Source organism: Calonectris borealis, chromosome 10 (assembly GCF_964195595.1).
Source record: "Calonectris borealis chromosome 10, bCalBor7.hap1.2, whole genome shotgun sequence".
NCBI classification, from domain to species: domain Eukaryota; kingdom Metazoa; phylum Chordata; class Aves; order Procellariiformes; family Procellariidae; genus Calonectris; species Calonectris borealis.
Window position 1 is genome coordinate 2,288,513 of NC_134321.1, and position 13,403 is coordinate 2,301,915.

Below are 13,403 nucleotides of genomic sequence, written 5' to 3' on the forward strand. Positions count from 1 at the left end.
ATTTCTCCACTTATTGTTAGAGAAGGCACTGACCACAACCCACAGTCCAGGGTCGTTACTACGGATCAGATTTGGGCAGCTTGTCATGATAGACAAGGCGGCAGAGTCTCATCTCAGAAATACTTTTCATCGTTTCAATAGCACAATCTCACAAATGGATGAAGAGGGGATGAAGCTCTTGAGATCCCGAGCCAGGGCACCACTGATCTCTGAACTTTGCTCTGTGGGATCAGAGATCAGAGCATTATTGCATCAATTGAAATGAGTTCAAAACACAGCATTTTACTCCCTTGTCACTTCAGAAACGGAACAACTGGGGATTACCTCTTTTTCTGCTTGGTACATCTCTGTCTGAGTCTTCATCTTTCTTTTTATTTCCTAAGTCACTAGTATTGACTGTGACAGTAGCCTTGATTTCTTGCTGTGCCACTTTCATGCGATCATAAAAAACCTTAAAGAACTTTTCAGATTTCTTATCTTCCGTCAGCCGGCAGAAGAACGAATGCTACAAGAAAAAAATGGAACAGGATCTATATCTTTGTACAGAGGTTTGAATACAGATTATTTCACCTTTCTGCACTGCGTGATATCCTGAAGGAGTGGGAGATTAATTAGTTTTCAGTAAACCAAAACCTAGAGCAATGGAAACTCGTACCTTATTGTTAAGGAAGCCCAACTGTCTCAGCTACATTAACTTCCTTATTAACAACTTCCAAATATATTTTTAAAGAAAAGTGAGTGCAATAAATCACGCTAGCTCTAATACATTTAGGCAGCACACTTCTCTTTCAACAATGGAATTAAGGTTAAGTACAATGAATTAAGGTAAGGACAGGACAATGGAATTACCTATAACTTGATTCTCAGTTCAGAAACAAAAGAGTATGAGCAAAATACAGAGGAAAAAGAACTGTCCTGCCTGCCTGCCCTCAAATCAAAGGGACTGTGACTCATAACATGCAATAGTCAATGTTAATCACAGTTCAAAAATGTACAAACAGGGCAATGTAATGAGGGGTACTTCGTGCTAAGTTTCCATTGCTCTGTCTGCCACAGACTTCTTAAAACTCCTTTTAAAGATATATTAGAGAAGGAATTAAGTAACAGAAAAACTCAAAGCATTGACTACTTTTAAACAGGTTTATTAATGTTGTTCTGCCCATATGTGCACAGAGACAGAAAGTTCTTCCTAAAATTGAGGAGAATACAAATCATGTACAGGTCAAAAAGGAGCCAACACAGTGAGCGATCAGACAATTCTTGATGAAACCAATATGCTGTTACATAAATCAGGACCAGAGCTTAAACACGACTGAAGGATGAACTCGTAAGTGGGTCACCTTATGCAGAGTATTATGAAATTAGTTAGCATTCTGCAGTGGCTCACGATCCAACAGCTTTACATGATGAATAGGAATGAAGCCTGATTTATTGAAAAAACAAATTAAAATGGGAATAGCAATATATCCTGCCCGCTTTCCTGCGAAGCGGAGCACACAAGGCCGTCTCTGGTACGCCTGCCTTTGATCACTCCCAAGCAGCTGCAGTCAGAACAGCGCTGAGTGACTTTGAAACACTAATAAAGCTGCGTCTTTGATTACAGACAGAGGAGCAGCGCTACTATTTAAAGTTGGTCAATATTCACATGAGATATCCCTCCCACCATTGCAATACCTTCTACCTGCCCAGAGCATCTCAGGTAAACTCTTTAAGAGTTCGTTCTTACTTCTAGTGATTAACAGAGAGGAGGGAAAGGAGAACCACTCAGCACGGGCATCACACGTCCGCAAAGCCAGCCACACTGGTACCTTCTCCTGACATCCATTCAAACAGCCTAGTAAAACAGACACGAGCACCGCAAGAGATGCCTTCTACCAAAAGTCACTGCAACAGAAACTGTGCTGGGCCCTGTGACATGACACGAAATGATTTGGGTGCCCAATTTGTTTAACAGTATTTGCAGAATTATTCTCTAATCCAATACTTTATAGCAAGAATTTTAATGTTTTCTCGTAAAACATAGCCCAATACAAACATCCTTTGTCTGAATGACAGTTTACTTATCCAGGTATTTTTTTTATTCTAAACTGGTTCTTTGACCTGATCAGACTTAGTGGACAGAAGACCATCAAATTACAATCACAATGAAGAGATGCATTAACATGGTTTCCCTGAGCTGCTGACCAGTAACCAAGCCCAGGGTTGGGTTATTTAGACAGCCAACCCTTTGAAGCACGGTCTTTTACTTGGTGGCTACAAGGACAGACAGAGGAAGAGTTTGCATCTAAGTTGCATCTTGAAAATTTTACTCTAGCAGCATTATACAACTAGCATACCAATAATAATATTTTACAGATAGACCAGCACAAACTGTCAGTTCTAGAAAGGGTAAGCATCTTCTGAAAAGCAACACGATGTGCTCGTCAGGCGAGCGATGGTCATCACCTGGCTGCACATCTCAAGAGCCTATACAGGAGGAGTTTCCCTGTGATGAAGCAGCGGTGAAGGAAAAGCTTTTTTTAATGAACCACACTGAAGAAATACCTTGTATGCAAGTAATTGTTACTTGCTGACAGCTTGATTTTTGTCGTCTTTTCAAGCTTCTTAACTGACTTTCCACTGCACTTCAGAGAAAAAAACCAAATGAAACGAACATTTCCAGTAAAGCTTTCTTGTGCGCGCTGTGCATACGTTCAATGGTTGTCACAAAATGATTGTTTCAGTTTAGGTCAGGATGCCTAACACCTTCACACATATGAATCAACCACATGCCAGCTATCAAAGATACTGTATTTTAAGAGGTGTAATCTTGCAAGTTGCACTTGAGCAGGTAATTGGTGGTGATAATTATGACAGAAATCCTAAAATTTATTTACAGATATAGCCTCAAAACAAAAACTCGAAAAATCTCCTTTTTTAAAATGGAAATAGAGTGGCCATTTTAGACTACCATATGCCAGGGTCCTGGCTTGCACATAGACGTCACGCAGCCACAAGCTGAAAAGAGCTGAAAGAGCAAGCGTGCTATAGGAGAGCAGCCTGGAACGAAGAGAACAGCAAACCTCTGCTCGTACGCGTTGTTGAAGAACAGTGCTTTTAACGTGCCACTGACATGGGAGCATTTGACATCAGCCGTTCCTTTGAGGGCCCCTAACGAAACTGATGCAAACCCAAAAGCCAAGTGCCTTGACAGCAAGAGAGAGCCCTGTCCTCACCGTGCCGGGCAGAGAAGCGCAGGCTGCCTCCTCATCTCCCAGACAGACCCTGCTGATTTAGCCACCACCACGCTGGGACTTGTGATCTCCTAGAAACGTGCAGCAGGGCAGGGTAGGGAACCGTGACCCGTAACATACCAGTATGTGGACTGTACCTGGTTATTCCAGTATGAGGTACCAGAGGAAAAGCTACCTGAAAGGCAAGTGAAGATACGAGCTTCATCTTGTACTCGAGACGCTGGCAGTGGACCAGGTGCCTGCTCATACACAGTGCTAAAATCATGCAGTATGAAACTGTATTTTATTTCAACTGTGTTTTGTTAATGACTGTTAAGAGTCATTGCCATTAAACAAGAGATGTCATGTGACAGAAAAAAAGATCATGAGGTTTGCTTTATGAATGCCGGATTCAGCAAACAGCTTTACAAGTACACACACCTCAATGAAATGCAATACATCTCCAGAGCACTGCAACCCGCCGATTAAATGAACCAAGACTTCTCTCTGATAAGAGAATATCAGAGATAATGTGACTGCAATTAATTACACAGCCACAGAATGAAAGAAGCTCCAAAACATCTGCATAGGACATGCACAAGCTTCTAACACGATAGCTACACTCACCATGCGCAAGGACATCACGCAAAGAGTTCTCAATTATTTTTAAAGATGGAGCAACCACCACCCACACGAACTCATTCAAGACTAACTTGGGGCAACGGAAAGAGCTTTGTACAGAAGCACAAGGGGAAAATCTTCTTGTGTTAATGGTTTGCAAGTTCAAAGTCTCAGGTGACTGGAGAATAAGCATATTTTTCTGGTGCACTGTTTCCATGCAGATATGAAGCACTAGGCAAGCAGCAATATACGCTGCTTCTTTTACAGGCATACAATACATCAAGCATTGTGATGAGCCTGTATTTGTTTCAAAGGGATGGAAGGAGAACCACCCAGCACAGGCATTGCACGTCTGCAAAGCCAACCACACCAACTCTGTCTCCCGACATCCAAAGTGGTCTATTAAAATACCACAGAGTAAAACAACTACTAACACCAGGTACCAGGAAACCTGTGCAATAACTTCTCCTTCCTTCTCCTCTCCATCACCCAACTCTGCTCCTAAAGAAATCCAACCCGAAACGTCATGCACAGCAGAATATCCCTTTTACACCTTTGCCCTCCAGCATACTGCCTCTGAGCCAAAGGAGGACGGTAAGTAAATACTATCACCATATGATAGACGATTTTATTTCCCTGGTCCCCGCAAAACAAGTTGCAGAAGAAAAGCTGCAAACCAAGTGACTGATTTCACTAGAAAATAAATCGAAGGCCAAGTTTAAATTGCAGCGTGTTGATCAGCTACAGCCTGGCCCACCCCTGAGAACGACCAGCCCTTCGCTCTCACTCATTAACTGAGCCCAAAGTTGTGTTTAAGCAATGCGTCTTTTCAAGAAAAGCATCCTATCTTTCTTCAGAGGGCATCATCACAGATGAACTATGTCTGTCTGTAGTCTGTTCCAGTGGTTAATAACTGTTAGAAACATGTGATGAAGCTCCTTTTTATATCACTAACTTTAAAAATTTTTTAAGTTTATTTCTCTTCTGTAGTTATTCCCAGAAAGTTGATATCCTCTCCCCTTCAAATTATTTACATACACTGTTAAACGTTTACCTACCTTTTTTGCTAAACTGAAAATACTATTTTTGCTTGCTGGCATTTTATTCAGAATTAATATAATTTTCTGTGGCGATTATTTTTCGGCACGTTCTTAAATATTGCAGATCATTAACATCTGAATTGTAGAATCACATTTTAAAAAAAATCAGCAAAGAAGAGGCACATTTCCTAGCACTACCTCTTCACCTCTTCCTCCTTCCTGCCTCGCCTTCCAAGATCTTTGACACAGAACATACGTAATTTCCAATGATGAGTGGAGGAGAATCTCAGCTAACTACCCAGCAGTTCAGGGGAGTGGGATTACGGAGGCAGGATGACCACCTGGCATGTACAAATGCTCCTTACGTGTCTCACATACCAGCAATTGGTAGCAAACTGGTTTTTTAACCAGCAGAGCAGACATCTGCCCTGTGGAGAGCAAAGCTGTAAAACCCAGCAGACTGATATCTTCGTGTAAGGTGTACCGAGTATAGACCCAGCTAACGAATCCACTATAAATTTAACTAATCCACAATAAATTTAACTATGCTTGAGTCTGTGCCCAGTGTAGGATTGTGAAATGGAAAACAAAGGAACCAGCTGAAGGCAGCTTATTTCTAGCTCTTGCCTTTGAAAGGCTTATCCAGTTTTGCCTGTGTGTGCTGTCACCTTTGCTGGGAACACCTTCCTCTACGCTGTTACCTGTTAGCTGGATCTGCCCTGAAGTCACAACTGTTTTGCCAACCAAGGAAAGGAACAACCGTTTGATTGTTTTGCATCGAATAGCTTGGCTTTCTGCCCCAGACTCAGTAATTACAGGCTGGACTGTATGCGCTGTCTGAACGATCACGTTGTGAGAAATACCACTAAAACCTATTAGCAAGCGCTGGGTTTAAGATGCATCTGCTCAGATGCGTGCTTCCTCCTGAGAGAAGGGTGGCCTGATGTTAGGAAAGCATTTGGCTGCAGAACGCAAACAGAGATTGCCATCACCCTGCAGAGGACAGAGTATTTTCTGGACCACACCCTCTGTAATTCACAGAGCTGTTTCAACAGACCACAGCCATTAAACCCTGCCAGACCATCCGAACAGATCCCAAAGAATTCCCCACGAAAACAAATATTTGATTACCAGTAAATAAGGGAAAGCAAAGCCCCAGCAAACACCTCACAAATTAAAGCAAACTGTTGTCACCTCCCTCCCCATTTCTCTAATGGCAGTGAACAGAAAACACCCCATGAACTTGACTAGTCAGGGATATTTCAAAGAGGAAAGTCCCTCCAGATACAAGAGAAAGATCAGCTCTCTGGCTTCAATTCAGGACATTTTATTCCAGCGCTGGAGAGAAATTATTACGGGGATGTTAACTTCTTGGTTATCCGGACAGGCTGCCAGCATGAACTAATGCAAAACTTCTGTGCTACTTCATGTTTGCGGAAAGAGCTTGCCACCCCCGTACCGTTTCTTATAGCTGGACTACTTCAAAGCAGCCACATTTTCGGGGGAACTGCACTGCTAACACAAGCGCTGAATTAAGTACAAATGCCAACCCTTCACATTCTGCCTAAACATATTGCAAGGGCTTCCACTGCAGAAAATTCAAACCTAACTTTGCTTTCTCTTGCCCCTCATTTATTTATTTTAAATATCACTGATCCCTCCCTTTCTTGAAGTCTTTCATACATCCTGGCTTGCTAAAGATCCATCACTCTGAGGCATAAGTGATAGCTATCATTAGTCTTGCATAGCTTAAGGAAATGGCAGCTGAAATATTTCATGCTGAACATACTTCACAGTTTGAAATAAACCCATAAGGAAAATCTGCCAGAACACCTCAATTGCCTGTTTTTTTACAAACTGTAAAATAAACTTTTTCCTGAAAGCAGAAGGGAGACTTCCAGTTCTATTTTCCACAAATAAGACAAACTCCCTCTGCCATGGGCATCCATGTGCCATTCTGCAAGGCTCTACTCCTGGCTAGAGATTCTGCCCCACCTTACGGAGGTGGTTTTTGGAGGGGTACGAGTGTACACAGACTGACCCGTGTAAACGCTCGTCTTTCCCAACCAGCTTTAAATGAAAGCAGCAGCAGAATTACACCACTCATTTCGGAAAGATCTCTTGTACCCTATACTTTTCCTACTGCAACACCTAAAATCTTGATGCAATTTAAAGTCATTTCACAAAGAGGAAAGTAAGAACAAACTTCACAGAGATACGGTCCCCTCGTGCCCTTCCAGAGCCAGTACAAAACCCCGGGGACCAAGAGGTGACACGGGATGATCACCAGGAGGTGAAGGCACACTGGGGGAACGAGAGGTAGAAACATGACTGTTGGGTTCGGGGTTTAAATCCCCCCGCAGACGGAGCAGATGGCCTCCACAGCGTGGGAGACTTGGGGGCCTGACCTGCTTTCAGCACAGAGCCTTTTTGAGTTCCTCCTGCGTACATGTGGGAGCACGCACCCGCCGGGTCACTCAGTTAATCTGTGCAAGGCTCCTGCATGGCAGGAGGATGAATCCCACTTCCTTACCGAACCAGTGAGCTCTGTGTAGGTGTGAGAAACAAGGAAGTCTGCAGACTCCCCAAAAGAAAAAAAAAAATGTGTAAGATCTTCTTGAGAGACAGAGGAATTAAAGAAAACCATAGCAACAAGTCAGTCCACCTACCCAAACCACCCACCCACCACCGGTTTCATTTGCTGACGCACTTCAAAAACAAGCTGGCTCCTACCCGCTCTGGAAGGTGAGCAAGCCCTGAGAGCTCATTAAATTCCCTTCTCAGCTACTCTTGTATGCCTGCAGCTAGTGAGCAAGTGGGATATAAATAGAAGTTATATAACATCGCTTTGTTGATTCCTGTGCTTACCAAAAAAAAAAAAAAAAAAAAGGCAGCATGACCTTGTTTTTCTGAATAGCTTGCCTCTGCCTGCTTGTAGAGGGCTTTAATCCTGCTAGGGATCATCTTAAAAGTTTATGTTGGACCTGGATCCCACAAAGAGGAATAGGAAGAATTAGCGATTTACGTCCCTGATCCTCGCAGGACCAGGATCACACCCGAATGGTGAGAGGATGGCCACGCAAGAGGTCCATGGTACCCAACAACCATGAACAATACAAGGCTACCGAGACTGGAGGACAAGCAATGCCGCTGAACCCTGACATAGCACCTCTCCTTTTTTCACCTGTATTGCTCAATCGCACAGATAGGCACCTTGAAATTTAAGTGTAAAAATGCCCTTTTGGGCAAAAAGACTGAAAGATGCTATGATACAGGAATACTGATGGCCCCAAAATACTTCAAAAAGCAGCATCAGCTGCAGCTCAGGTAGAAAGACTACAAATGGTATCATTACAATCTCATCTCACCTACCCTGTTCTCACTATCACCTATGCATCTTACTGCCCCCAATAAAAATGAAATAATCTCTATAGGAATGGTTCCTCGCAGCTTTTGGCTCTGCCTCTCAGGGCATTATTAGTAGGGCGCGTTTGTTTTTAACATGGTGATGTCTAAGTGAGATTGAGACTTCACTGTGCTAAATACATTGAAATACATGCAAAAGAGATCATGTGCTCCCAGGGGCTTGCCATCTCGAGTCTCCTCACGTGCTGCGGATCAACAGAGCATCAGGACGTGGATTTCCTCAGTGCTGACTTAATTACTAGCGCAGGTTCAGTGCCTTGTTTTGAAGGTAACTGCGCTGTGAAGGAGGGTCTGGATTTGCAGCGTGCTTCGTTTTGCAGAGGGCTCTCTTTCAGAAAAGATCACTGCCCACAGCTGAATGCGATGGTTGGTGTAGGTCCTTTTTTTTTTTTTAATGTCACATTCTGAAGTAACATACTCAGAATGTAAAAAAAAAAAATACGGTTTATTTTAACTTGAGAAAAACTCATTAAAATGGTGAAAGACATAGGTGATTACTTAATACATGCTGCTAACTTGCATTAGTTTCCTAAACAGGTATTATTAAAACAATGTAAAAAAGATGTAATATCCTAATATCAAAGAATTCTGCCTGTTACAAACAAACAGTAGACATTTTAGGAGACTTTTTTTTATCAATGACCAAAAGTTCTCAAGTGCTATTTACAAAAGTTTAACAATCCAAAGATATTGTTGCCCCTGAAACGTTTACCATCACGTGCAGTTTAGCCTGCTCACAGATATCTGTGACCGTTGCAAATTTTGTAAGTAGAAGATCTGGTTTAAGAAGTCCAAACCACAAACCCTAAAGCACCATTGTGCCACTAAATCTATGTTTTATATCACCAATACTTCTGTAACATTTCGTAAAATTTTCTGCCAATTTTGAAGGACAATGCAGCCACGGAGAAAAAGAAACTCTAAGTGTTTTGGCAACCGAATAGGACAGGACACATTTAGGCCAACAGGGAAAGTGAAAAAAACAAAGCGGGTTGCCTGGCTGGTTCCAACTATTTCACTGTTGATCTTTTTTGCGTTGCTTATCCTTCCATTTCTGTCACAGTATTCCACAGTCAACGCTACAGCAAGCTGAAGGACACAGATCTGCCTCAAAGTTATTGCTCCATCAAACCCGAGGGCTGCGGCGGACGGTCACAGAAGCGAGCCCCGTCTCCCCGCCTGCCGGGTAGCACCCTAGGTGACTTGGTTTCTGCCCTTTTCCTATGTGCCATAAACACGAACAGGAATTAGATACCTCTGGGTTCAATTCCTTTTGTGCAACAATTCTGCAATTATTTAATAACTATCGATCATCTTTGGACAGTCTGAGGCATTGAGTTCAGCAAAGGAGACCACGATTCACCGTGCTGGAGTTTTCTTACTGGTGGCAATGCACGAGGAGAAATGTCAACTAAGTCCAAGTCCGTGTGTGATGCAAGACAGCTGGAGACAGGATAGTCATGTTAGCCCAGCATTTTAACCAAACCAGTATTTCCTACTAAACACACTAATGGAGAGCTGGCTGCCATGGTTTCTGGTATCTTGGTTGTTCAGAGCCCCACTCGGGACTTCTGCAACACAGCACGGTACCAGCAGCCATAGCCCCTAACCCTAACGAGCACTCAAAGGAGGGCACACAAAACGCATGACTCCTCCTTACAGGCTGAACTGAAGAGCTCTGGAAGTTAAAGCAACTCAAAGCCACACAGCTTTTTGTACAGTCACATCTCAAAGGAGCCTCATACATGTGGTGAGCCCCAAATCTTGGCTCAGCACAACACTGATTTGCTCTTGCCTTGCCATGATGGAGGCATGAGCCGCCGGTCCACCAACACAGGCCCCTAGGTGCTATCTTTAGTCGTGGTGGCCCCTGGTCCTCATCCCGGACATCCCTCCTTCCCCCAATAGCTGAGAAGAGCAGATCCCATCATCATCCTCTGTGCAGGAGCAGTGACTCTGCTCAGATGCCTTAAAGCTAGTGACTTGCGGAAACTAGGAGCAAATCCCACTTCTTTCCTGAAAAATAATCACCTTTTGTTTAGGTGCTGACTCCTACCACCTCATCCTCTGTGCTTGCAGCCCATCTTGGGAAGAACTGTGGATGAAGGGGGAAATAAGGCACCATTGCACTTCAAAGTGGTAGCTCTGCATCACGTCACTTTGAGGTAGCGCTTAAAAAATGCCTTAAACTAAACTAATGCCATCAACCTCATTTCACCTTCCCTTGCTGAAAATACCAACATGTGCGTGTGGGTAATTTGTCACGCAATCTAACTTTTGAGAAGATCCCTAATTAAATGAGCGGGCCGAAGTCTCCATGGAGAGGCAGTTATGTAAGGGACTTTACTTGCCATTAGCTTCCATCGACCAAGGAAACCCGAAACTCTACGGAGGTGAGGCAGAGTAACGGTCCATATAATTTTTATTTAGCAGATGAGACACAAGTGCTACAGGAGAAGTACTCAGCAATTTCCTCCACTGTCATTCATTTGTCAGGGTTGCTTTAACAGAGGAAAACTCGCCGTGTTGCAGTGTGCGCAGGGAACGGACCAAGCTTTCAATTCTTCCGAAGCCAAAACCAGGACAGAGACGTAGCTCTGCGTGCAGCGTGCCTACGAGCAACAGCACCTGCCACGCAAGCTCCGGCAAAGCGCACCCGAGCCAGCACCCCGGGGGGACGGGCGCCACGCGCCGGCTGGCTGCGCCCCGGATGCAGGGCACGCTCGCCCCTCGCCATTTCGGAGGACAGCGTGGGGCTGGCGGGGCATCCCCCCCAGGACTGCTCCATGCAGAACCGCTGACGCCAGCTCTCTGGAGGTGGATGCTGAGGGTTATATAAATTAATAAAGGCGTTTATGTAATTTTCAGTTCAGCGAGCAGCAGCATTTGTCAAGTTAATTTGTTGTCCAGTTTTGACCCTGCAGTTCCACCTCCACTTCTGTCTCCTTACAAATGAGGGCAGGCTTCCCACAAAAAAAAAACAACAACAGAGCTCCTGCTGAGCGGGAGCGACGAGCTCACCGGACGCAGCTACGACACTTTCATCAGCATCTCTGTTACCCAAGAACCTGACAGTGAATTCCAAAAACTAAAAATAACCCAGAGAAGTTTCCATCCAGAGAGCTTTAAGTGGGCAAAGACCTCTGTCTTTCTCCCAGAACAGCTGATTTATCACATCCACATTCACCCCTATAGCAAAAGACAGAGCAGCATGGGATTCTGCGTGCCACACACTACCAGCTTAGCCTCTTTCCTAAGGTAAACCAGGAGTATTTTTTCTTGCTTCTTCCGCACATTAATTTTCTTAACAATGTAATAAAAATCACTCCTGCCAATGATAATAAGGAACACTTCTAGATTTGCTTTTCTGCTAGAGTTGGCAACCACCTACTTTGCCTAGCCTTAATATTGGCCCTGCATGTATCTAATGAAACGGTAACACCTATTCCAGTTATCCCTTCCCAACACCATGGGGATCTGTTCTCCCACTAACGTTCATGGGAGTTACCCGGGAACTCCCATTATTAACCATATTACAATCATCATGTGCAAGTTCCTGTGTGTCAGTAAAAACCTTTTGCTTAACTTCAGGCCGAATTCATTTCCCGTGTGAAAACCTGGAGTTAAGAAAATGCCATGCAGGGGTGACACATTTCTGGCTTTGCTGCCAAAAAGCCTTTTTACATAACCTGTCTCTATCCCACCAGTTTCCTATTCTCAAAGGCCTATAGATATAAGCAATTTAGGTTCAGTAAAAATTATTCAGTTTGAGCACAGAATGAACTTGCTCAGAATACTAAAAATCAAGAGCTGCTAATAATAACCAAAAAATTGTGAAATGAAGATTAAACTGTGTTAGACCTCAAAGACAAAGCTGGCTGATTTGGCTAAGTCGACTTTCACAATGACAAACGTATCTGATGCAAAATGAACGCAGTTATTAGTCCAGAGACTGAAGATGACTCTTCCACTGGCAGTTACTGGAAACTGCTGTCAAACTTCAGAAAATCCACTCTGCAGGTTGCAGAGGTTGTGAAGCCCTACCTACCTAAAGTGCAAAACTTACCAAAAGAACACAGATTAGAGAAAGATCAGGATAAAAGACCACGGAAAGTATTGGGTTCATTTTTGTAAGTGCATCTAGTTCCCATAAACAGACAAATTTTGCAGTGTATTTCGTAAAAATGAAATCTTACTAAGTAGGAGACCATCAGACTGCTGCACTCAATAAATCTCTACTGTGCTGTAGCGAAAGACTGCTTTATAAAACCCGTTGGATTTGAAGCTGTGCAGACTAGTGAGTACCCCATGCAGCCCTCCTGTAAAGGCAGTGCTCCCGAACAGCTTGGCTGCACTCAGAGCCTTCTGTATTTTCTGGGTGAGCAGATTCTCTATTCTTCCTATGTGAAGAGAGAAAAGCTTGGTTACGTGAATTTACCATCTCAGGACAGCAGTTTAACTTGGACATCATTCAGCAATTGCTCTGGGAGATACAGACCTGAAATCGTGATTTTACTGAAGAGCAAAATTTCCACCTTCGCTTTGATTCACCAGTGTTGAGCCAGCTGTTCTCCCAGAAGTTAAGCCTTCTGGTTGGCGTTTTTTTCCATTAAAGTTTTACTTTCTTGGCTCTCATGATTCAAATACTACTGAAAGATCGCAGTGCTGAATAAGTGCTGTTCTTGACTGATACTGTAGTATTCCCCACAAGCCCTGACTGTGCCAGACCCAGTGCAAGTAAAGCAAAGCACCAGGGAACTCACTACCTAGCACCAGGAGATTAACCAATACAGAGGTAAGTAAGAGAACATCTTGGTGCACTGATAAGCCTTCTTTTTTGCCTTTTGCTATCAGGTCGCTGGATTGCTATAGCACAGAATATCTACATTACAACTGCTCCACAGGATATTTTCGATAAAGTCTCATCTGTGCTTTGCATGCATGAGTAAGAGCTCCTGGGTGTGTCCAAGACCTCAGAGTTTACAGCGTTAGCTGTAGGCATCACAAGTCATTTGGTTCCTAAAACATGCTGTACTTAAAAGCAGCCCTGCACCAGAGCCCCCTCCCAGCCCTTCGCTGCTGCATCAGAGCACGTACACGTACA

The 13,403-nt window shown here is 43.7% G+C and overlaps 1 protein-coding gene across 1 annotated transcript in view; it reads right to left on the reverse strand.

The window, feature by feature from the left end:
- ITPR1 (inositol 1,4,5-trisphosphate receptor type 1) overlaps positions 1–13,403 on the reverse strand; it is a 188,377-nt gene that overhangs the window by 47,647 nt on the left and 127,327 nt on the right. Inside the window, exon 44 of the mRNA XM_075158588.1 lies at positions 325–505. Within this exon, the coding sequence (XP_075014689.1) occupies positions 325–505 (181 nt within the window). The remainder of the gene's footprint in view (positions 1–324; positions 506–13,403) is intronic.